The following is a 27,329-nucleotide window of genomic DNA, read 5'->3' on the forward strand; positions in this document are numbered from 1 at the left end:
ATCGCTTCCCGCTTCCTCAACTGGCAACCATGGTCTAGATTCATAAACGGTCCATGAATCACAAATTCACCATCAATTAAAGTGTGGACTTGAATCACTTGATTGCAATTAGACATTCCTAGTACGATATAGATTCTTATCTTTTGAAGACTTATTGTGCATGTTTTTCCTCTTACAAAAGTTTCATACTACAGGCTCATGAGCATGATATTACAAAAGTTGTGTGGGCTCCTCCTGAATATGGTGATGCTATTGCTTGCATATGCATTGATGGGACCTTGTCACTGTGGGAGGAAATTGAAGAAGGTAAGGAGATTGTCTATCTCAGAATAAATTCTCATTTTGTTTCAAATTTTTATGCTAGAATTGTTGCTTTGTTAGCCTACATGCATAAAATTGACGAAGAAAGCTTTGTTAATGCCTATGGAGCACCAACTTTAGTTGGTACAAGTATTTGCATCAAATTATTATCAATTTCTAATCCATCTAGCTGCAGCTACACCTATGAAGGGAGGAGCTACTGTTAGAGAGCCACAAGATCTTTTACTTTCCCATTGCTTAAAAAATTGAGCGGACTGTTCTCTTACACTTGTGTGGTTTTTCAAGAAGCCTCTTTGAAGGCACAAGACTCTTTCATGTACTGGGTGGTCATTGTGTTTGCACCAGCTTCTTCAATGTATTTTTCAAAAAGATATGAATGTGAGAAATAGTGAAAATTGGGAGAAGAGATGTTGATTCTCCTTGGGATAAATTGTATTAAATTATAAACTAAGAGTCTATATCCAAAACCTCAAAAAAGGTAATCAGAAAAGTGAGATAAAAGGTGTTCTGGCTCGTAGTAGTGACATGCATGGATGAAGATTAAAGCAGGGTTACTGGAAATGCTATAGGACTCGGGGAAGTGTGCTTCCTCGAAACACATCGCTTTTGAAACATGTGGGGAAATGACCATTTTAAACCATTTATGGGGAAGCACACTTCACATTATTGGGAAGCTCGCTTCCCGCTCGCTTGTCAACATCAGGAAATGTGTTTTCTTTTTTTTTTTGGTCTTGGAGCCTTTAACAAATTTTTTTTTGCCCAATAACGGGGAAACTCGATTCCTATTCGCTTCCCACTAAAATCCTAGGTCGCTTTCCTTTTCGTTTCCTCTTCGCTTCCCTTCTCGCTTCTGAGACGATTCCCGATTCTCTTCTAAGTCGTCCCACGCTTCCCACTTCCTAAAATTTTAGAAGTGCTTCACTTCCCACTCTCACTTCTTCAACTGGCAACCCTGGATTAAACTACTGCCAAGTATGTAAATATATCAAAGTATACATGCCTCAGGGGGTGTTTGATTTGCGGACAATCCTGGACAATGACACCATGTTCTGCCAAGTCTTGTGTTAACCCTGTTCAAGACAGTTACATGGTGTCCTTGTCTAGTGTTTGCATTGATCACGTTAAAACACTATTGTTCAGGACAATTACATGGTGTCCTATAAAGGGAGGAGCAGAACACTATTGTTTAGGACAGTTACATGAGTGTCCTATAAAGGGAGGAGCTACTGTTAGATAGCCACAAGATCTTTTACTTTCCCATTGCTTAAAAAATTGAGCTGACTGTTCTCTTACCCTTGTGTGGTTCTTCAAGTAAGTCTCTTTAAAGGCAGATGACTCTTTCACGTGGAATAATACATTCACATAATGATAGAAGGACCTTATAAACTCTTGGAAGATATTCATGTTATCACTAAAGATAATATTATGCGAAAAAATTCTAAGATTCATAATCTTAAGTTCACAAAGAAAATCATGCTTGGTCACATAATTAAAATTATTAAGGAAACATCATGATTGACTAAAAAATCTCAAGGATAAGCCATGTATACACATATATGTGCATAAGAACAAGCATACACATAGGTTAAGAGACATTCAAGGGAGAAATACAACATAAAAATTTAGTATTTTTGAAAAACATGAGACACATAAGGATACAAGAAATCACATATTTTTGTGAAATATAAATTTTCAACATACATATCTACAATATAAAACATATACGTTATATATCAAAAGACAACAAATTCTAATTTCAAAAAAATCATTTTAATATATTATTTTAAAGATACCTACCATATGCAACTAAAAGTGCCAAAGATACATACCGGAATGTGAAGACCTTAAATCCATACCATACGAATCTTTTCCAAGACCACGATGCACCATGCAATGAAAATGACATTGACCCCGATGCACTCCATAATGAATACCAATACAATGTACCCGTTTGGTGTATCCGCGGGCCACGGTAATTAAAAAGAGGAACTTAAAGACGTGTGCATTTAATAGGGCATGCATATGGAAAGATGAAACTTAAATGAAAGATAACAGAAGAAATCATGCATTGCACATAATCATGCATTTTTCTGTTATGCATTAGATCATGCATGTTTGAATCATTCTTGATATCATGACATTATTTGGTGGTAGCATACGCATTACTTTGTGAAATCATGCTGAAAGGTTTGATTATTTAGTTATTGATATATGACATTGCTTTACTGTTCTTGACTGGTGAGTATATGCAATTATTAGTAGTTATGGATATTTAAATGTTGCAAATTTTATATCTGTACTCACTCAAATCACTGCATGAAATCTTATCCATGTTCTTTCTCTCACCTGTTTTCTTTAGAAGTAGCTGTGCTCAGAATTTCGGTTCTGACACCCTACTTTGTTGGTTTTTCACAAGTAATGGTGAACAATGAAGTTGGACATGCATATGGGGATAGATGAGTTATACTTGGGCTTGTCAGCTTCAGTAGAGGATATAGTGGCTCTTTCTTTTGTCTTTTAGTTCTTTTAATTTCTGTAATTGTTACTTTACTTTCAGTTGAAGAAAACCTTGTCTTTGAAATTTACTTACTCATAATAAAAGAGTTTTAGTTGGTTGATATGGATGATGATTGCAACTTTCTTTGTGGTGGTTGGGCTATCCAATGGAAAGTGGAACTGTGAGGACCCCAAATCTCTAGGAAGGTTTCTGCAACTCTTAGAAAAAAAAAATATTCTGCGTTTTAAAGGGTATGGATTGGGGTTGTTACAGGTTTGGTATCAGAGCCACCACAAAGATTTGCAATCTTGTCATCTTTTGAGTGTTAAATTTTTATTTTTGGTATATGAGCCCTGTCCTGAAGCACCGATAAGTGTGACTCATCCTCCAGAGCAGTCTTCTTCACTGGTATGGTTATTTAATACTTTACTTGATTTATGTGAATTCTGTGTGATTGATTGCAATTATAGTTTAATAAGTCTTGGTGCGATTACGTGAACGATTATTGTTCGTGATCAACCTTAAGGGGGTAGGATAAGTAAGAGTCTAATTTGTAGAAAGGATGTGCGTTGTAGATGTCGCATTATACCCGTAGAGGTGCTTCGTCCTCTACTGTTGCTCCCGCGAACTGGCAGGAACAAAGAGACTTTATGATGGAAGCCATTCATACCTTGACGGATACCATGACGGCTTAAGCAACACAAACAGCGCAGGCGCTATAAGCGGCCCAAAACCTCCATGCGGCACAGGCTGCACAAACGGCGCAAGCGGCACAGGCTGCCCAGGCAGCTGCGCAGGCAGCTGCGCAGGCAGCCGCACAAGTAGCAGCTCGTGACCCTCCTGTCAATATTGTTCCAAACGCGGGTGGAGTTTCTTTCGAAAAGTTCCTGAAGTTGGATCCACCAACTTTTTCAGGAGAGGCAAACCCAGAGGCAGCGGAGAATTGGGTTGAGGAGTTGGAACGGGTGTTCGACGTCCTGTCTGTTCTTGAGGACAGGAAAACATCTTTTGGCACGTACCGTCTGAAGGGCGATGCCAAGAAGTGGTGGGATACCCACGAATGGTGAAGTTCGCCGATTGGGACGAGATCCCCTAGGAGACATTCAGGGAAGAGTTTCTGGATACGTATTTCCCTGCGTACGCCGAGGAACAGATGCAACGGGAGTTCCTCGATTTGACTCAGGGGACCATGAGTCTCGTGGAATACACTACCAGGTTCTGGAGCCTTGAGAAGTATAGCCCAAACCTCTTTAAGAATGAGAAGGCAAGGGCGGCTAGATTCGTGCGAGGACTGAAGGACGGGTTACAGAATCGTGTGCTCGGGGGTCGTTCTTCTACCCTGGCTGAGGCGATCGAGTCAGCCACCGTACTGACCGAGGACTGAGAACGATCCAAAGGTGACTTTCAGAAGAAAGGTGGCAACGGAGGGGGTTCTTCAGGCGGGACCAGGAAGAATCCTCCAACAGGAGGAGGGGGTGCAGAATGGCAAGAAGCAGCGGACCTATAATGGGCAACCGCAAGAAAAGGCCCCGCCAACATGTCGTAGGTGTGGCAAGAACCATCCACTAGGTTTTTGCCCGTTGTTCAAAGGAAATTGCTATCACTGTCAACAGCCAGGACACATTGCTCCTTTTTGTCCGAACAAGCCAGCAGCTTAGGTAGGACAACAACCACTGCAACAGCAACAACAAATACCTCAACCGCAACAGGGTCAACGGAAGACTAATGGGAGAGTTTATGCCGTTGCGACTTCTACTCAGGACGATCAGACTGATCTGGTTTAAGGTATCTTCTTAGTTGACAATCGTTAGTACTCGTGTGATATTTAATTTTGGTACTACTCACATTTAGTCCGTTATAATTTCGCGGACGAAATTCTTTTAAGGGGGTAGGGATGTAAAACCCGAAAATTTTGATTATAAAATATGCCAAATTATGCAATTTGGGCCTAGATCTACATTACGGATCTAGGACCCATAAAGGGGGTAATTAGGATTAATTGTTTTAAACCTCGATTAAATAACAATAAAAACAATAAATAAATAAAATTTTAAGTTTTAAAAAAATTAATCCGAGGATCCACAGTTGGATCCATTTGGATCCAACTTGTGGATCCATTTTGACTTGGGGCCGGGTTGCGGGTCTCGGGTTCGGACCCGAGCCCCACCCCATATCTCTGCCCTGTTAAATGAAAAGGGCAACCCGATAAGGGTTGCCCGATAAAACCCTACCAGAAACAGAAAGGGGTGCGCAGGGGGGTTACGCAGAGCGTAACGACCCCGCGCCCATCTCGGCAGAGGAGGGGGAGTTTGGGCTGATAAAAGCAGTGGAGGGGAGGGGTTTTCCCTCTTCACTCAGTCCCCCATCTCTCTTCACTCGATCCCTCTCTTCCCTCATCTCTCTCCCTCGTCTCTCTCTCGGTCTGTGTGCGTGCGCCTGAGGCAGGAAGGTCGCCGGCAAGTTTTTTTTTTGGCCACCAGCCACCACAGGCCACGGCAAGCAACCTCGGTCACGGCAGCTGCGTGGAGCGACACCAGCAGCTCGACGTTCGCGTCTTCAGCCTCCGTTCGCCGGAAAGCTTCAAAAAAAGGTGCGGTGCTTCTTGGATTTTAGGTGAGGGATCGAACCTGAGTTCGATTTCGGGTAGGGATTGGAGAGGAGGGGTTCATGCTGTCGGAAATCCCTAACCCCTTAGAGTTTGGGGATTTCAGAACCCTAGTTGATTTGTTGGGGGTTTAATATTTTTCGGTTAAGGGTTTTTAGATTTGGGGATCCTAAGTGTTCTGATAGAAGGGGAGGTACGATGTATGTTGATCCCTGTTTGGGGATCTCAGTTGGGGTAAAAATCCCAAACCTAGAATCAGGTAAGTCATTACTGCAAATTGTCTCCATGCTACTCGGCTCCTAGAGTTGATTTTTTTTTTATGTATCGTAACTCGGGTGTAAATATTAAATGTTAGTCCATTCCTGATTTTATATTTTTCCAAAAAAAAAATCCATGAGGCTAATGTGAAACAGTGCAGCTAATGATGGAAGCACATTTATATATCGATCGACTGACACAATGATGGCCTCTTGTTGGGTTATCAAGTAAAAATCGTTTTGGTTTTTAGGAAATTAAAAATAAGTAAAAAGAAAAAAAATCTGTAATGCATAGTTACAAGTGTAGCTTCTTGTAATGTCTGAATGTTTTAAGTCCTGCTTGTTATAAGAATACCTAGTGTAAATGAAATTGCATGTCAGAACTATGTGTTGTATATTTTCCTAAAATTTTATTTCCAGATTATAACATGATGAACACTGTGGATTTGCGCACCTCTGTACACGAAGATTTCTTGAATGAGAATGCATTCTAGCTGCATAACTCTAATGCTAAATACACATTGGGCTAACATTCAAATGTATATTAAGCTGCATTTTTCTCTGAAGTCTAAAGAGATATTAAACTACATATTTCTGGATAGTCAAATGTCTATTAGAATGCATATTTCTTAAAAGGTTTGAATGCCTATTATTTGCTGTGAAACATAGCGTGCTGTGTGATATCCGAGCTGCATTGAAGATTCATGTAGCTCTTTTCGGCATAGGGTACCTAGCCATGTTATTTTGACGGTTTGTGTATTTTAGTAAAGTCAGGGAAATATGGCATACATGATTTAAACTATGTTAGCAAAAATGGTGCCTGTTTTGAGAACACTTTACTTCATATGAAATCCGCCGTTGAGGAATGTGTACAGCTGTACATGCTTAAGACTGTCACATTTAGTGCAAATGAATGACAATACACTTAGTGGCATATAGATATGTGCCTTTCTGTGAGGCAGTCACTTGGGAAATTTTGCCTGGTGGACAATATTGATTGAATACCCGATGCGGGTACTTGGATGGTTAACTCTAGGTTTTGGCACAGGTTACATACCTAAGTTAATTCAAAGTTAACGAATTTACATTGATAGCTCTATCCGTTATTATATACTTAAAGTTGAGTTTGAATATTTAATGGCACGTGTTAGCATGATTTATATAGTTTGTAAACTGTGAGATACTTGATTTCCGGTGAATATGTGAAATCTTATCTTAGCACATCATTTTGCTGGTTGTTTAATCATGAATGTGATCATGGATCGGTTATTGATAGTTTGGTAAGCATGTACGCTTGATGAGAACCTGTATTTCATGTGTACGCTCACACACTTAAAGAAACCATGGATTTGGTTAATACCCATATGTGATGTAGGTAACACACACATATTGAAAATGCATATGAATGAATGATGACATGCATATGTTTGGGTTTATATTTGCATGAATATATATGCTTTTGGCACTTTGGCCTAGTGTTATGAATGAAACACTAATTTGGTTTTATTATGTGGTGCATTGATGGCCTAAATGGACATCATCGGCCTGGAGAGCCGTGGGTTTGATTTTCTTTTATATATGTTTTTAAATGCATCACTTAAACCACATAAGATGGTTTGGTACTTTACTACACTGTTCTAGTGGTTTACACGGGCTGGAGTCCCGAAAGGGGTCCCCGCAAGGGAGGATGCGGGTTTTCACTTTACTTTTGCATATGTGTTGCAAACTTAAAGAAATGGACTTAATTAAAAATATAATGAATGAGAACAGTGTAATTTACATTCTGGGATATCTCATCTGGAGTATGAGAATCTTGGATATCCGGTCTTGGGGAAACTGTGAGGATACAAAAACTCCGCGTGCGTTGTTGCCCCTGTACCCGATATTGAGGTTCTTCTCCTGGCCACAGTTTTAGGGAGAGCCCGCCACTTTACCCGGGAGTGGTGTGTAAGTCACAGCTGTGAGTTTATGGTACCAAAGAAGTGACACTTGTGGGCGTGGGGTGTCCCTTGTGTCCCCGACATTAGATGTGGAGGTATAATGTTCCGATGGATGGTGCTGTTTCCTGATATCGGTCGAGGGCTAAGTTGGAACCCAGTAATAAAATACAAATTGTGTGTTAAGCTAGAGGTTTTAAGTTGAGTAAGAGTAAGACTGAATATATGGAATGTCGGTTTAGTAAGCAACGAAGTAGTGATGGGAGTGTAGTGAAGCTTGGTGAGCAAGATATACCGGTGAATGATTATTTCAAATATTTGGGATCCATCATTCAAATGTATGGAGAAATTGATGGAGATGTAAATCATAGGATAAAGGTTGGGTGGATGAAATGGAAAAGTGCTACTGGAGTGCTGTGCGATCGTAGAATGCCATTGCAGTTGAAGGGAAAGTTTTATAGGACGACTATTAGACCCGCTTTACTATATGGTACGGAATGTTGGGCTGCCAAGAGACATCATATTCAAAAAATGAGTGTAGCTGAGATGTGGATGCTTAGATGGATGTGTGGAAATACAATAAAAGATAAGATTCGGAACGAAGAGATACGTAAGAAGGTAGGTGTTGCACCCATTGAAAATAAGATGCGAGAGAATCGTTTACGGTGGTTTGGACATATTCGGCGAAGGCCTAATGATGCTCCAGTTAGAAGGTTGGAGAAATGGGAAAATATATTAGTTAAAAGAGGTCGGGGTAGGCCTGGGAAGACTTGGATGGAGATGATAGGAAAGGATATGAATGCTTTGAACCTCACCGAGGACATGGCGTTGGATAGAAATGATTGGAGGAAAAGGATTCATGTGGAAGACCCAAAATGAATTTATTTTTTGGTTCATATCGCTGACCCCAATTGTTTTGGGATGAAGGCGTAGTTGTTGTTGTTGTTGTTGTGTTAAGCTACCCTGGGAATCTACTTGACCTCGGGGTTTGTACCCGTTTGGTGTATCCGCGGGCCACGGTAATTAAAAAGAGGAACTTAAAGACGTGTGCATTTAATAGGGCATGCATATGGAAAGATAAAACTTAAATGAAAGATAACAGAAGAAATCATGCATTGCACATAATCATGCATTTTTCTGTTATGCATTAGATCATGCATGTTTGAATCATTCTTGATACCATGACATTATTTGGTGGTAGCATACGCATTACTTTGTGAAATCATGATGAAAGGTTTGATTATTTAGTTATTGATATATGACATTGCTTTACTGTTATTGACTGGTGAGTATATGCAATTATTAGTAGTTATGGATATTTAAATGTTGCAAATTTTATATCTGTACTCACTCAAATCACTGCATGAAATCTTATCCATGTTCTTTCTCTCACCTGTTTTCTTTAGAAGTAGCTGTGCTCAGAATTTCGGTTCTGACACCCTACTTTGTTGTTTTTTCACAAGTAATGGTGAACAGGGAAGTTGGACATGCATCTGGGGATGGATGAGTTATACTTGGGCTTGTCAGCTTCAGTAGAGGATATAGTGGCTCTTTCTTTTGTCTTTTAGTTCTTTTAATTTCTGCAATTGTTACTTTACTTTCAGTTGAAGAAAACCTTGTCTTTGAAATTTACTTACTCATAATAAAAGAGTTTTAGTTGGTTGATATGGATGATGAATGTAACTTTCTTTGTGGTGGTTGGGCTATCCAATGGAAAGTGGAACTGTGAGGACCCCAGATCTCTGGGAAGGTTTCCGCAACTCTTAGAAAAAAAAATATTTCGCATTTTAAAGGGTATGGATTGGGGTCGTTACACCTGTACTTATCGTTTCCAGATTTACGCTGATTCACGGCTGATAGATCAGATTTACGCTGATTCACGGCTGATAGCTTCACTCCCAGATTCAATCAGATTCACGCTGGCAGCCTCACTCCCAGATTCACGTAGATTCACGCTGGCAGCCTCACTCCCAGATTCAATCTGCTTTGAGATCCACACAGATTCACGACTGACAGATCCACGCAGATAGGCTGACAGATCCACGCAGATAGGCTCACCCAACAAGGTTCACGCTGATAGTCTCACGCTGAAGGCTCACCCAACAAGGTTCACGCTGATAGGCTCATGCTGAAATCCATGCAGGTTCACGCTGGCAGCCCTTCACTCCCAGATGTCGCGTAAGGCTCTGATACCATGTTAGAAAGTAACCCTATCGTTTATGGAGAGAGAGAGAGAGAGAGAGAGAGAGAGAGAGAGAGAGAGAGAGAGAGAGAGAGAGAGAGAGAGGCAAGGGGGGGTTCAGTCCATCGTGACTGCCCTCTCATTCTATTAATAACAAGAGTGTAAAACACTAGGGTACTAAAATACCCCTTATACAAGATTAATTTACATCATACATAAACTGGGTCTGGACCCGATCCATTACATAAATGGATCGGGTCAGACATATACATAATGAGGATAATGACGACTTCTTTTCAGTTATATCTCTACCAAATATCTAAAGTCGGAGGACCAAGTTGTTGATATGTTTACAAAGCCTCTTGCTAGACCAAATTTCTCAAAATGTTGTGACAAACTGAGCATGATTGATATCTATGCTCCGGCTTGAGGGGGAGTGTTGAGAGTAAGAGGTTTTTAGATGTTATTTGAAATTTTAAGTTAATAAGGGATGTATATGTAATTTCTCCTTTTTAGCATCTCTCTATTTAACATAGAGAGTAGCCCTAATATGATTCACGAGTTCTTCTTTTCTAAACAGCCGTCTCTCTCTCTCTCTCTCCCTACCTAGGGTTTGGTGCTTCTCAAATATTCTTGAACAGCAAGGATTTCTTGTTATCAAGAAGAAATGCAGTAAGGGTTATTTTCCATAATATGGAAACAATGAAATTAGTCAACCATCAGTCAGTCTATACTGAAACTTCATTCATCAATTTAGTTTTGTTGATAACAAAAACAAAAGGATTGATTGTGGTTCTCAGCATTGAGCTGCTTGACGCTAATGTTGATGAAGAAGCAATTTGAAAGATAAACAGTTGACAACATAAATTTGGGATTTCAAATCTAAAAATATCATATATATGATATCAAAGTACATATTATAGGATTTTTTGGGAATTTGCATTATGATTTTGATGATTTATAGGGTTCAACAAATAATTACTATGAAATTCGTGATTCTCAAAATCCCTAGCTGCCTCTACAAGAGTTCAATATTTGCACAAAAATAGTGGTAATACTATGAATGATAAACAGGTGCATTCAATATGTTACTGCTTTCTGCGTTTTGTTTTGTGTTTGTTTTTATCAATTATAATTCATTGTGTATGTTGAGTATAGGAATTATTCAATTAAATGAATGAAACTTTCATCATGCTGCTTTGTGGATTGCTTAAAATTCCAAATTGGATAAGTATTTGGATCTAATCGGTAGATACCACCTATTCTACGTAATATTTGAAGAAGTTTGGCCATGAGTACTAAATTGCTATCTGCCACTATGTTTGCCTTCGATCTTATAATAGCATTTGATTTGGTAAATTAGGCTGATTAATTGTTAAGCAAGAATTGATTTTTGACTCAACATTCTATTCTGTTTGGAGAAACACTCTATGAAACACAGACTGATTCATGCATGTTATTTGGGTACATAATTCCTAGGAAAAATGACTCTCACATGGAAGCTATGTAAGCTCTTTGAGGGCAATGAGGTTCAAGTGCTTGACCTTCATTTTGGAAATTGCAGAAAAAATTTGAAATTGGTAAGTGCAGTTTTGGTCTTTTGCTCTTTGATCCCTACCCTAGTGTGAAGCATTGATCTGGTTAGACAGTTAGGCTCATCTTAATTTTTATGATGCATATTTATTGTTTCTAGGGGGATAAGTTCTATATGATAAGCACATGTTAATTTATAAAGCACCTTATATTCTTCTATGATGTTTTTCCTCAATGGTTAACCTTCCTGGTACAAAGCCAAATTTGTTCTTGTAAACATACAATTCTCTTCTAAAATGTTTTTCTTTTTTTTTCAAAAGATCAATCATAAGTTTAATATTCTAATAGTTAGTGCATTTTATGGTACATCATTAGTTATTGTAGGGACTAAATGTTTTTTCTCTATTCATTGGGTACTTTTTTTATAGATAAAACATTGTTGAATAACTTTTACTAATCATTATGTCCCTATGTTGCACATTTAAGTGAAAAACTCTATAGGACTACAATTTGGACCTAATGCCTTGTTCTTTTGCATCTTTGGTATTCTTGTTTCTATTATTTCGACACTAACTTTGTCAGTCATTACATGATTCAGTTTTCTCTCTTGATCCACTTCATTCTCCTTCCTCTTATAACAAGCTAAATATTTTCTATATTTATCTTCATTTGATCATCTCCTGTCAACATCCTTTTATCTTCAACTTTGTACACTTCACATGATTTATAACTCTACTCTTGACTAACTTATGTAGCTTTACACTTTCTTCTGTATTTAACTTATTGTAAGGTTTATACTGTCTGTCCTATTAGACCTTGGCATAAGATTTTGGTCCTATTTTTGTCTACCTTGTATTTGTCTAAGCGTTTCATGTTTTTTGCTTGTCATTTAATAAAGTATGCCATTTTATGCTTAAATGTTTTTTTGAACTTTTTTGCTGTAACAACAATGCCTCTGCATACATCACTCCTGTCAAGAGTCTCACTGCCCGCTTCACTATTTCTTTAATGCAACTTGTCATTTTCTGCAAATTGATTTGAATCTGCTAACCAATTCCACTATCTTTGCTTTCATAATATTTCCTAAATATTTTTCACATTGGCACCTCTAAGGTCCCTCCACCTAACCTTTGGCTTCTTTGGATTCTGTTGCTGCCATTTGACTCTTGACATGTGCGTCTTAAACTAGTGAAGTACGTTATTAATGTATTCTTTTGGTTTGGTTGTACATGTGCCTGTTTTCTTTTTTTAATAGACAATAATCTGTATATGCTTGATTAAATCCACTGTTGAATGTTATAAGGTGTTAATCTTTCTTCTTCAAGTATGTTTTTGCCTGTCACATGGATACAGATGTGGGAGCAAGACACGATGCAGATACTCTTGGTACGATGTCAATGTGATAATTTTCAAAAATTAAGACACAGGGACACGGTCATACACACATAAATATATCTATGTGTGTGTAGAAAACAGCGGAGGTCACTATAACTAGGAACATCAAATAATAAAATCAAGTTGAAATTGAAATGTAATGTAATTAATGATAGAATTTAAACTAAAAAAGACTCAAGTGTATACGAAATAAGTAAATAAGATCATAAAAGAAAATAAATAAAGTTAATGACACAATGTTGACTGTGTGTGAAACTGGTTTGACTATGTCCATGGAAGTATCATGCCGTGTCTGTGAAGTGCCGGTTTTTCTCGTTCCTTCTCTTTGATAGGGCATTGGAAGCATATAACATTATGGCAGGGAAATGTTTCACAGCAGTTTAATGAATCTTCTACTTAAAAGAAGCCGTGTCTGGAAGTGCCGAAGTGCCGAGTGTCGTGTCTTGTCTACACGGGATACACATGATAAGTGAAGTGTCCTTGTGAAATAGGTTTTTGCCATCCACAGCGATAAAGTCAAGGATCATTTTCCTCATCCCAGTTTTGTCTCCAAACACAGTTCTTTTATGTACTCTTCTAAACCTATTCACCTTTCTTGCATGCTCATTTAATTCATTACTTGGAATTTCTTTCATTACATGCCAAAGTCATTCTGACTTTTTCATTTAAACTTGGCAAAAGTGCATAGGCACTTATAATAAGAAAGATATCCTTATCTAAGTTGATCTTTAGCCTACTAAACCAGTCACTCATTTTATGAATCTAGACACTTTTTTCTTGCAAAATACCATTAATTGTTATCTTTAGTCAGTTAAATTTTTTTCGTACCAATCCTTACATTCCTCACCTAGGTCCTTAGTTTTTATACCTTTTCATTTTGTCACTTATAAACATATCGTATTTATTTTTATTGTCTTCATTGTGACAACATCCTTTCTTGTTAATGTACTTATATTTATTCCTTTTTTCAGTAGAAATGAAATTTATTTAATCATGTCTGAAGGTGGGCGATGTATCATTGTCAACAGTTCAGACATGGGATCCAATTCTCTTGATTCCATTCCAAGAATTATTGCTTTTTAGGCTATTTCACTAATGCACAATTGTGTATATCTCTAGGTATGGCATAATCTGGGAGCAGGTCTACCATTAAAAACTCATTTCTTTTGAGCCTTACAAACCACCATGCGAACTGAGTCCTTTTTTGGAAACCATCTATTTAAGTGGGAGAACCCTCATTATTGCAACTGACTTTTGTTATTCTAACTTGCTACGTCTTTGTGTGCTGCTCACTAGGACTAATCATAGGGCATTGCTCAAAGTGAATGCCCTTCTCACGTTCTAACCATGGCCAAATTTCATCGAGGCATGGAGAACACCCCATGATTAGACGTTCTTCTTAGTACTCATTTTACAAGATGCGACAAAAGATTTTCTGTTGATTGCTCACTGATGTTAACTATCCTTTATCCAGGCTTTGAACTGGCACCAGTGGAGATGAAAAATCCCACCAATCTTAGCGGATACTTTTGAAGACAGCCAAATTTGGTCTTAACAAAGAGTTTTAGAGGTGTGCGTGCATGCAGCTTATCTAACTTTAAACTCTTTGAATTCGATTTAGCAGTGTTCCACTGATTATAATGACCAAAATAGCCTAAAAAAGTGGCATTTTGGAAATACGTAATTACTTTGTAAGGTTAAATAAAAGGTCACTTTCTCTTCCAAAATAAAATTACAAAAAAAAGTGAGTTTTTCTTTTTCCTCCAAAACAAGATTTATTACACCCCTAAAAGTATCCACAACTTCAAAAATGCCATCATGTTTGAACTTTGAATGTGTTTTGGTCATTACAATCAGTTGAATAAGGCTAAAATTAATACAAAGGGTTTAAACTTAGATCACTCTTAATATGACTGTGTGTGCATACACCATTTTTGACATACAGCTGCATCTCTCTCTCTCTCTCTCCACATTCATATAGACAGAAATGCACACATGTATACATATACATGTACATAATGAATGTGTGTTTATACTTTTGTCAAAGCACGAAAAGTGACATTTAATAGAAGTTATGTATGCAGAGCATAGTCACAAATAGCACCGATATTTTGAAAATATTGCGATATTATTGCTGTAAAATGAACAAACGATATTAAAGGAAAAATATCACGATATTTTCAAAACATCGGAAACTTATATATATTGTGATATTATCGCGATAATATCGCTGTCGCAACCCAGGCAACAACTTTTTTTTTAAACTGTAGGTGTAGGGGTATTTGAGGTTTTAAAAAAAAAGGGATACATGTGTCTTTAGTTTTTCTTTATTAGGATGCTTTGTGTATAAAAATATACCTTTTTATTAGGGTTTGGGTTACTTTTAAGTTTTAACTTTTAAGAGACTCAAAACAAAAGAAACGTAAGGAAATGGTTGCAATCAACGTGAAAGTGAAACAAATAGAAGAAAGAAGAGAACCATGAACAGGGTTGCGCCATATCCTTCACTTGTTCAACAGTCGCGTCGAGTTCTCGAGCAGTTCAACACTTCATCATAAACAGGGAAAAAAAGAAGAGAAAGAAGAGGAAGGAAGGAAAGAAGAAAGATGTAACGACCCCAATTTATCTTCGTAAAAAGTGATTTTATTTTTTATTTTTTTTAAAACAATTATGGAAACCAAACCCAAGGATCCGGGGTCACATATTTAATAATTACCAAACCACAAGAGATAGTGCATTGAATCAATCGAAGGAATAATCAATTTTATTAACTAATATAATGAATGTCATAAAAATATAAATAAATAAAGTCTGTAACGTAGAGACACTCATGTCACGTAAACTTGCAGACTCCATGTAGCACTCACCTCCATCATCGGTCCTGAAAAACATTTTGAACTACAGGGCTAGAACCAGAGTTTTTTGTATGAATTTCTCTAAAAATCCAAACAGAAAGCAAAGAGCATAAACCAAATTCATGCATCAATTCAGAGGAATATAATAACAATAATTTCATAATCAGTTCACCATTCAAGCATTTAAAACAAGTACCATGCAATAATAATTTTCATACGAGACAAAATAAGTATGAATGCATGAACTAATGCTGAACAAAAAGGATACATGATTCAATGCACATGCATGAATAACTTATTAAGTTATTATCAGAGTTTTCTTTTATATGTACGTCCCTATTAAATGCATAAAATTTTAGTTTCACTTTTCATTAAACCCGCGAATACTCAAAACGGGTACTACAATTCCCGAAGTCTAAGTTAGGTTCCCAGTTGTAGCTTAACACACAAATTGTATTTTATTACTGAGTTCCACACTTTTTTCTCGACCGATATCATTAATCGACACTATCCATCGGAACATTAGAAATCAACGTCTAATGTCGGGACATCAAGAAAATCACCATCCACTAACACAACTTTCTTGGTATACCAATAACAACAGCTGTGTCAACACCCCCCCCCAAAGAAAGTGACTGAAATCTCCCTAAAACCGTGGTCGGGATGTAAACCATCACATCAGGTTTAGGGGCACAATTGCACATGGAGTTTTAGTATCTTCACGGTTTCTCAAAAACCATCATCCAAGATTCTCACACTGTGGAAGGGATATCCCGGAAGAAGATTAATTACAATGTTTGTCTCTTTTCACTTTTTAACAAATTTAAGTTCTTAACACAAGAACAATTTTGCAAATCAAAATGCAAAACCCAACTCGGGCTTTGACCCGTCACATTTTAACATTGCAACTAATTTTGGAAAGCCAATAATTTCAGAAACAATTTTGTGATGCATAAAAGCAAATTTTGGAGCAACACCTGCTCCTGGCCCACATGGCCTGCAGTGGTTCTTAACGGACCACACATATGCATCTTATGCAAAATTCTTAGTGAACATGCACACACTTGTTCAAAACATGTTCACAATGCATATTCGATTAGACACAACAAGAATACACATGTAAAACAATTTGCATACGCATGCGAACAAAAGCTTACAACATACATTAACATGATCTAATTTATGCATAAGCTCTCAAACATGCACACAATCTTATTCATGCATACAACAAAATAAATTTCATAATTTTCCATGCGTATGACATAAACATTTGCAACATGATAATTGAATAGATAACATATTCATGAGAAGTACCCTGCAGTCCATACAAATCAAATCTGAACATAACTACATTGTTCAGAAAAACACAACATACCAACCATTACCAATCTGATCAAAATTCACGTGCCACACACATGGAAATAAAATCAGATTGCACAAGAGTCGAGAAGGGGCAAATCTGGTCTAGATTTTATCGGACTAAGCTCCAACCGACAGGCCATACTTAAGCTGCCTCACATGCACAACAGCATGCTGCCGCTGGGCATTGGCATGCTGTTGGCAACATGTTGCGGATGCAAGAACATACAACAACATGCTGCGAACAAGGAACAATGATGTATGAAAATCTGCAGCACCATAATGCCCAACAACAATCCACAAGACGCGTATGTACATATTTTTCAGCATTTACAACAGTCAGCATCTAAAACAGATTGCATCAGTATAGTTTGATGTCAATCATCAAAACAAATTGATGATCAATGTCATAACCAGGGTTACCGGAAGCGCCTAGCTAAAAGGGGAAGCTCGCTTCGGAAGCGTGAAACGTCGCGCTTCCGAAGCGTGGGGGGAAGCGTCCCCCTTTTTTGGGAAGCGCGCTTCCCTTTAATGGGGGACGCGTTTTGTAAAAACCAGTTAAATTTTTTTTTTTAAAAAAGATCGGACCCGGGTTGGGTCCAGACCCGACCCGGATCCAACCTGTGCCAGCCCCTCGAAAACCCTTTTGGAGGGGACTGGCAGCCCACGACAGGGGGCCTCTCCGGCGACACAGGGGGCGGGCCCTGTGTGCGCCCCCTCCCTATTAAAAGACGAGAGGGGAGGGCCTACGAGCCTCCCCCGACCCCCCCCCCCCCCCCAACTCTCTCTCTCATCTCTCGTCTCTCTCCACTCTGCTCTCTCTTCCCCCGACTCCATCTCCCTCTCCCTTTGCCGACGCAGGCCAACCCCCTCCCCTTCACGGCATCCACTCGCCGGCGAGCCCCTCCCCGACAACCTCCTTTCTCCTCGGCAGCCCAGGTAAACACCCCTCCCCCTCTCTTCTTCCGTTGGCTCGCCGGAAGGCCGGCAGGTGGCCGGCAGCCCCTGCCGAGCCTTCCTCCTCTTTTTCGACAGGCAAGGGGCTCCGCCCCCTTGCCTTCCTCTTTTTTTCGACAGGCCCCCCTTGCCCTCATCTTCTTAGCAGGCAGGGGGCGGAGCCCCCCTGCCCTTTTAAATATTCTGGCAGGGGCCATGGCCCCTGCCCTTCCCTTCGTGTAGGGGCCGATGGCCCCTACCCTTTCCTTAAGAAAGGAAGCAGGGGCCTTCAGCCCCTGCCACACCTCTTGGAAACCCAGCAGGGGCCGATGGCCCCTGCCCCTCCCTTGACCGACAGGGGCCTCTGGCCCCTGTCTCTCTTTCCTGTCGAGCAGAGGCTCGACAGGGGCCATTGGCCCCTGCCACCTCTCCCGATTAGCCGCAGGGGGGGGGCTTTGGCCCCCGCACTCCCCCTCTTTTCCTTGAAACCCAGCAGGGGCCAATGGCCCCTGCCCCTCTCTAGACCGACAGGGGCCTCTGGCCCCTGTCCCATTTTCTTGTCGAGCAAAACTCGACAAAGGCCATTTGGCCCTGCACCCATCTCCTTTAACGGCATGGGTCATTGGACCCTACCCCGTTCTCTTTCGCAACGGTAGGGGCCGATGACCCCTGCATTGAGTTGCGGAGAAACCGAGCTTTCTCCCTACCTATATTCATTTTATGCATGCTAAACTACGTATTTTTGCAGTTTACGCAACGGAGCCCGTTCGCGTCCCGCGAACTAAACCGACAATCACTTACGTTCGTAGAAGACTCCATCCTCGCAACACCCCAAGGTAGGAGAAGTTGCACAAGGACTTAAATAATTAAATCAAGCTTAAATAATTGATAATCGAAAGGACTTAATGATATATTTATATACTTATATGTATATAAGTACACTTTTAAATCAAGGACGCGGTTTCGCGATCCTTGTCCTTTGCTTTCGCATTTCAGTTTGCCGTCGCGCTTTGCGCCCAGGCTTTTACTTTCGTATTTACTGCTTATTGTCTTTTAATTCAAGGACGCGGTTTCGCGGTCCTTATCCTTTGCTTACGCACTTTCTGTTTCTGTTGCCGTCGCGCTTTGCGCCCAGGCTTTTGCTTTCATAGTTACTATTTACTGTCTTTTAATTCAAGGACGCGGTTTCGCGATCCTTGTCCCTTGCTTTCGCAGTTCCTGTTTGCCGTCGCGCTTCGCGCCCAGGCACTTCCTTTTCGCATTATTATCTTTTGTTTCTTTTCCTTGCCATAGACTCAGTGTATTCGAGAGGTATACATATTCCTCTTTCCACCCGATATGTTTTGGGAAAACCCTTGATTTGGGGCAAGACCAAGTTGTTGGGTGATAGGTTCCTTTGTGAAACCCATTTACCAACACCAGTGTCGTGACTTACATAGCACCCAGACACTGCGTCATCGGATGTCAGATTCGAGAAAATCACATGCCTTATGTTGGCAAGATTGTGTGTGGTTTCGAAAGATTTGATATGTTAAAATAGTTTTTAAAAACATTATATCTTTGCGAAACACACTCCCGAGGCTCCTATTAAGGACCTGTATCCCTTTTCTCGTAAGTGTACTTCTTAAACATGCGAGACATGTTAGTACTACGATGATTGGATGAGAGAGTCTTATGACCTCGATTAATGCTTAGTGCAGGTTGTTGAAAACACATATAAGAGTGGGATCGCCTTCATAGGCAAGATGCTCGTTTCGGTCTAATGGACCAGAGCATGAAGAATGAGGCAACGGCTAAGAAACCCCGTCGCGCTCAATTCAACCTTGCTTCGTCAAGAGAGAGGACGAAGGGTACCAACTCCGATAGACAGTCCATTTATGGCTTTCAAAAAGGGCAAAAGACCCGTTTTTCCCCAGTCATCGGAGGTTAGGGGGAGGGATAGGGGCTACATAAGTTAGCCTAACACTTCTGCAGAAGTTGGATGCATCCCTATCAGGCCTTAGAGACTTACTCTCTCGACCATCGGTCGTCTCCATAGGAATAAGATTCTGTCAGACAACCGAGGTATATTAAAATACTTAACATAATGAACACTCGGCTTGGACTCGACTGTTTCGACTCACGTGCCATGTATGTACCCGCATGGTCGGTTATCAAGTAATAACTAAATTGAGCATGCACACCCTTTTCAGTTTGTTGTACTTAGCTTATTCCTCCAGTCTATCTGCTTAGTTTGCTCGTTACTACCTGCTGCATAAATTATCTATGCCTAATTTAGTTCTTTCTGTCTTTGTACTCTCCTGCTAGTTTTTCGCAAAGCTAACCCATTTCATGGGCACAGGTGACGATTAGGTGCATCAGGCGATGACGCGACTGCGAGATGATTTAAGGATCCACTGTTTCTGCTCGTAGTGTTTCTCCTGGACATTTTTGGTTTTTGATACGGTTTTCCCTTGAGGAAACCCAAATTTTGTACAAACTTATTACTCTCTTCAAATAGAAGGAATGGTTTCCTAAGTATTATTGCAGATCGTCCATGGTAAATCTTTGTTTTCTCGCTAACGTGCCCAAGGTTGTCAAACCCGTCTTTTTTCTTTTAAAAGAAATCGTTTCCGTTGATTTAGAAATAAACTCTGTAAAGAAAAGGTATTTTCCAACTATTTCAAGGAATTTATAAGGTTCGAAATTTTGGGGCGTTATAACTTGGTATCAGAGCCAGGTCGAAACAGTGATTCTTGGTTATCGAGCATCCGCATCCGCATCGCGCTGTAAGTAATTTAATTTCTCTTTTTCTATACTATTAGACTAGAGTATACCTTACATGAGTATTTGGGATTTTTCTTGTCCAAAGAAAATGAACCCTCCGGATGATGAAAGATTGGGACGTAGAAGGGGCGCAAGAAGAACGCGCTGTCGTTCTGTGAGGGGCAGAAGCTCTGTGGTAGGAAGACTTGAGCGTTCTTCTATCGGTTCAGATCATTGGACCAGCGGGCCGCCCCCTCCCACTTTTGCTGATTCTTGGGGCTTTACGCTTCCGGATACCTACCAGGCACCACTAGCCGTGACATGGGCAGCAGTGCACTTTCGGGAAGGAAGTCGTGTGCCAAATCATGTTTTAGTTAATCGACACACTTCTCGGGAATCCTCTGAAGCAGAATCCCCCTGGCAAGCCTAGATGGGATGCAATTTCTGCGGCGAAGAAGGACATACGATGGATAATTGTCAACTCAGGGAAGCATACGATAGAAGGGGGACTGCAGCACAAGATTTGGAAGACACAGCATCCTCTGTCCAGGGTACTTATGACACACCATCGTGTGATGGACAAATATTACCCCTAGAGAGTGCTCAGGACATCGCTCCACCCACTCATATGCCTTCCCCAAACTCACCAATTTACACACCATCCCCAGACTCGCCACAGTATATATCAGATACTCCGGTAAACACTCCGGCTTCACCGCTATACATATCGGATTCCCCGGTATACACACCAGCTCCACCGTTGTACATACCGGATTCTCTGGTGTACACTCCGGCTTCGCCGCCCTATGCACCGGATGCCTCGCCACATTACTCCCCCACTACTCCTCTTCACGGGCAAGAAGTCCCGAATGAGGATTTGCATCCTTTTCCCCCTCTGCGCGGGTTAAGGCGCACGGGTATCGTAAGAGAGTACTTGAAGTACTCTCATCATCATCCCTAAAAGATATAAACTCGTTGGTTTGTGGACCCGTGGACAGTTTTTGTTTTAACTTTTTGTAAGTGCCCTCTTATACCAGCACTGCTGGGCTTTTTGTAATCTCTATTACTCGGAAATATGATAAACTTTTTGATATTACTCTTCTCTTTCAAAGTATTGACTTATGTATCATCTGGGTATTTTAAGGATGGTTCGAGGGTCAAACGAAGGTTCGTCTGACGAATGGTCAGATCAACGGGGATTCATCATGGAATCGTTGAGCGCATTGGCTAGCGCCATGCGAAATCAAGCGCACAGCCAAGTACCTACCCCAGAACCAAGCCACCCTGCGACAGTATTATATGAAAAGTTCTTAAAGCTCGATCCTCCAACCTTCGCAGGCAAGCCCGACCCCGATGCAGCTGAAAACTGGATTTTGGAAATAGAACGAGTTTTCCAAGTTTTGACAGTCCCAGAAGACAAGAAGACCCTTTATGGTACTTTCAGACTTTTGGGTGCCGCCCGCCATTGGTGGGACACGACTCAGAACATACAGTTCCCGACAGACTCGTTTATTCCTTGGGAGGCTTTCAAGAAGGCTTTCTTGGAGAACTATTTTCCTCCTCATGCGAGGGAGAGGAAAAAGGTGGAGTTCTTGGAACTTTGCCAAGGTTCGTCAAGTCTGGTGGACTACATCTCCAGGTTCCAGGAGTTGGAGCGTCATTGCCCCAACTTATTTGCAGATGATCGGGAGCGGGCGAGTAAATTCATCCGCGGATTAAAGGAAGGACTCCGACCAAGGGTCCTAAACAACATGCCATCAACTCTCTCCGCAGTTGTTGCTGCAGCCACTCTCCTGACTGAGGATTGGGAACGCTCCAAGAGCACCCAAAGCAAGAAGCCACCCGTTGCGGGTAACGATCAAAAGAGATATCCCTCTGGCGGTCAAGCCAAGCGACCGCCCTCTTTCATAAACAAGGAAGGTGGAAGAAAGCCATATCCTCCTTCCAAACGTCAGCGTCCTCAGGGCAACCCTCCCGCCCGGCAGCAGGCGGGCGATGTCTGCCCCAAATGCGGACGACCTCACCCCGGGCAAGCATGCCCTCTTCTTACAGGCGGATGCCTGTACTGTGGCAAGATGGGCCACTTTGCACGCGAGTGCTGCAAGAAGGCGGCTGACGACCTCCGAAGGAATAATGGAGCACCTCTGCTCCCCCGACCACCGTCGCAACCGCAACAACAACAACATTCTTATCAGGCGCAACAACCACAGTCCAGCGGCCAGAAGAAAGCACCGAGGCACGTTTACACTGCCACGGTCGAACAGCTGACCAAGGGCGAGCTTGTGCAAGGTACCATCTTGATTGCTAACCAAGCAGCTTTCGTACTCTTTGATTGCGGTGCCACTCATTCTTTTGTTTCTGTAAAATTTGCTGAACTCTTGCACGTACCTGTAAGTTCGTTAGATAATGCTCTCAACGTCTATAACCCGATTGGGAAGAGCACTATTTGTGCGACCTACGTGCCAGCTTTGGACGTAGTCTTGGCAGATCGACATTATCCGGCCTGCACTATCCTTCTAGATATGACCGAATTTGACGTCATCCTAGGCATGGATTGGCTGCACAAGTACCATGCCAAGATCTTTTGCCATGAAAGCAAAATTGTGTTATCTCCACCAGGGATGCCTAAGGTGGAATTCAAGTTCGTGAAGGCGGTCCGTGCAAGCAAGATGATTTCTTCGCTAAAGGCACAACATTACCTGAGAAGGGGATGCACTGCCTTTTTAGTCAGTGTCGTCCAGTCCGAACCGACACTAATTTCGATTAGAGATCTGGAGGTGGTTCGGGATTTTCCAGACATCTTCCCAGAGGAGCTGCCAGGACTTCCCCCACCACGAGAGGTTGAATTCAACATCGAGTTGCTACCAGGTACTGCGCCAATTTCTAAAGCTCCATACCGTATGGCGCCAGCCGAGCTCGAGGAACTCAAGAAGCAACTACAGGAATTGATGGATCTAGGATTCATTCGCCCCAGTGTCTCGCCTTGGGGAGCTCCTGTTTTATTCGTTAAAAAGAGAGATGGATCATTGAGGTTGTGCATCGACTATCGAATGCTCAACCAGGCCACGATAAAGAATAAATATCCGTTACCGCGTATCGAAGATCTGTTCGATCAACTGCGGAATGCCAAGATTTTCTCAAAGATCGACCTTAGGTCAGGATACCATCAACTCAGAATTAAGGGAGATGACATCTCCAAGACGGCTTTTCGAACCAGGTATGGGCATTTCGAGTTTACTGTCATGCCTTTCGGACTCACCAACGCTCCTGCAGCCTTCATGGACCTCATGAACCGTGTGTTTAAACCCTTTTTAGACACCTTCGTCATCGTGTTCATTGATGACATCCTGGTGTACTCAGAAACCTGTGATCAACATCGCGAACACCTGATCATCATTTTGGAAACCTTGCGGAAGGAGCGTTTGTTTGCTAAATTCTCTAAAAGCGAGTTTTGGCTCAATGAGGTTATGTTTTTGGGACATGTTATATCCGAGAAAGGCGTATCCGTAGATCCTGCAAAGGTGGAGGCCGTACTAAGCTGGCAGCAACCGAGGAATGTTCGTGACATCAGAAGTTTCCTTAGATTAGCTGGATATTATCGAAGATTTATCCAAGACTTTTCCAAAATCTCTCTGCCTATGACAAAGCTGCTAAAGAAGGAGGCTAAGTTCGTGTGGGACGATTCGTGCGAAAACAGTTTTCAGTTGCTGAAGGAACGACTTACTACCGCTCCTATCTTAGCCTTGCCTTCGGGACAAGGCGGCTTCGTAATTTATACTGACGCTTCCGGGACAGGCTTGGGCTGCGTCCTAATGCAGAATGGTAGGGTAATCGCCTACGCATCGCGTCAACTTAAGATTCATGAGAAGAATTATCCGACTCATGACTTGGAATTAGCGGCTGTGGTTTTCGCATTAAAGATTTGGCGACACTACTTGTACGGGGAACAATTCGAGGCTTTTACGGATCATAAGAGCCTCAAGTACTTGTTTTCATAGAAGGAGCTTAATATGAGGCAACGACGGTAGCTAGAATTTCTCAAGGATTACGATTTCACCCTTTCCTACCATCCAGGAAAGGCGAACGTGGTAGCTGATGCTCTCAGCCGTAAGGCTTCTAGCATTTCCGTCAACCTATTATACGTTGGTTGGAAGTTGATTGAGGATTTGGTTTCCTGGAAACCGTTTGCAGTCTCATCAAATTCTATCAGTCTTTCTAATCTGATAGCTCAACCTGAGCTGTTAGCCAAGATCCTTGCTGGGCAAAAGACTGATGCGCAGTACGAGAAGTTGAAGGCTCGTACACAACAGACCGATACTCCTTTCCGACTTAAGGACGATGGAAGCATTTGGCTCAAAAATCTTCTTTGGGTCCCAAATGATCCCGTTTTGAAAGACGAAATTCTCGTAGAGGCCCATAAATCCAAATATACGATTCACCTGGGAGGCACGAAGATGTTCAAAGACTTGCAGCGCAGATATTGGTGGAGCGGAATGAAGCGAGACGTGGCCGAATACATCTCTAAGTGTTTGACTTGCCAACAGATTAAGATCGAGCATCAACGACCTGGCGGAGTGATGCAACAAATGGAGATCCTACAATGGAAGTGGGAAGACATCACTATGGACTTTATCGTCGGTTTGCCAAGGACACGAAGAAAGAACGATGCGATTTGGGTGATCGTTGATCGACTCACCAAATCGGCTCATTTCCTTCCTATCCGTATTAGTCAGTCCTTAGACAGTTTGGCGGATCTCTACATTCGTGAGATTGTGAGGTTGCACGGTGTTCCGGTATCTATCATCTCCGATCGTGATCCGAGGTTTACCTCGAGGTTTTGGGGACAACTTCAAATCGCGTTTGGTACGAATTTAAAGTTCAGTACCGCTTTTCACCCTCAGACTGACGGACAGTCTGAACGCACAATTCAGACTTTGGAGGACATGATGCGTGCGTGCATGATGGACTGGAAGGGAGAATGAGATTCTCATATCAGTCTGGCCGAATTCGCGTACAACAACAGTTATCACGCTAGCATCGGGATGGCCCCTTACGAGGCCTTGTATGGAAAGCCCTGTCGTTCGCCTCTCTACTGGGACGAGGTTGGCGAGCGAAAGATGAAATCTCCTGTAGTGCTACAACACTACACTCAGCAGGTGCAGATGATACGAGAGCGACTCCGTACTGCACAGAATCGGCAGAAAAGTTACGCGGATCGTCGTCGTCGAGAGCTCACCTTCTCGATAGGAGATATGGTTTTTGTTAAGGTATCTCCCACAAAGAGCGTTTTTCGTTTTGGGAAAAAGGGAAAGCTAAGCCCTAATTTTGTCGGACCGTTCGAGATCCTGGAACGGATTGGTGAAGCAGCTTATCGTGTGGCTTTACCTCCTCAGTACGCTCAGATCCATAACGTTTTTCACGTATCCATGCTTCGGAAATACGTTCACGACCCATCACACATCATCCATTATGATGATGTAGACATTCAGAAGGATTTGTCTTTTGAGGAAAGACCAGTCGAGATCGTTGATCGTCGAGATCAAGTGCTTCGATCTAAGACAATATCTCTTGTAAAGGTCCGTTGGAAGCACCATGGAATAGAGGAATGTACTTGGGAGCCTGACTCTGCTATTAGGGAGAAATACCCTAACTTGTACTTTGATCGTTAAGTTCAATTTAATTTCGAGGACGAAATTATTTTAAGGAGGGTTGGATGTAAAAACCAGTTAAAAAAAAAAATTAAAAAAAAATCGGACCCGGGTCGGGTCCAGACCCGACCCGGATCCAACCTGTGCCAGCCCCTCGAAAACCCTTTTCGAGGGGACTGGCAGCCCACGGCAGGGGGCCTCTCCGACGACACAGGGGGCGGGCCCTGTGTGCGCCCCCTCCCTATTAAAAGACGAGAGGGGAGAGGGGAGGGCCTACGAGCCTCCCCCGACTCCATCTCCCTCTCCCTTTGCCGATGCAGGCCAACCCCCTCCCATTCACGGCATCCCCTCCCCGACAACCTCCTTTCTCCTCGGCAGCCCAGGTAAACACCCCTCCCCCCTGCCGAGCCTTCCTCCTCCTCTTTTTCGACAGGCAAGGGGCTCCGCCCCCTTGCCTTCCTCTTTCTCGACAGGCAAGGGGCTCCGCCCCCTTGCCTTCCTCTTTTTTTCGACAGGCCCCCCTTGCCCTCATCTTCTTAGCAGGCAGGGGGCGGAGCCCCCCTGCCCTTTTAAATATTCTGGCAGGGGCCATGGCCCCTGCCCTTCCCTTCGTGTAGGGGCCGATGGCCCCTACCCTTTCCTTAAGAAAGGAAGCAGGGGCCTTCAGCCCCTGCCTCACCTCTTGGAAACCCAGCAGGGGCCGATGGCCCCTGCCCCTCCCTTGACCGACAGGGGCCTCTGGCCCCTGTCTCTCTTTCCTGTCGAGCAGAGGCTCGACAGGGGCCATTGGCCCCTGCCACCTCTCCCGATTAGCCGCAGGGGGGGGGCTTTGGCCCCCGCACTCCCCCTCTTTTCCTTGAAACCCAGCAGGGGCCAATGGCCCCTGCCCCTCTCTAGACCGACAGGGGCCTCTGGCCCCTGTCCCATTTTCTTGTCGAGCAAAACTCGACAAAGGCCATTTGGCCCTGCACCCATCTCCTTTAACGGCATGGGTCATTGGACCCTACCCCGTTCTCTTTCGCAACGGTAGGGGCCGATGACCCCTGCATTGAGTTGCGG

The 27,329-nt window shown here is 42.2% G+C and overlaps 1 protein-coding gene across 1 annotated transcript in view; it reads left to right on the plus strand.

The window, feature by feature from the left end:
• The window catches only part of SEH1H (Transducin/WD40 repeat-like superfamily protein), a 95,995-nt gene that overhangs the window by 14,032 nt on the left and 54,634 nt on the right, over positions 1–27,329 (plus strand). Inside the window, exons 2-3 of the mRNA XM_089983192.1 lie at positions 195–306; positions 11,279–11,379. Coding sequence (XP_089839318.1) covers positions 195–306; positions 11,279–11,379 — 213 coding nt within the window. The remainder of the gene's footprint in view (positions 1–194; positions 307–11,278; positions 11,380–27,329) is intronic.

This window comes from Nuphar pumila, chromosome 12, assembly GCF_984573655.1.
Source record: "Nuphar pumila chromosome 12, dmNupPumi1.hap1.1, whole genome shotgun sequence".
Classification (NCBI taxonomy): Eukaryota; Viridiplantae; Streptophyta; class Magnoliopsida; order Nymphaeales; family Nymphaeaceae; genus Nuphar; species Nuphar pumila.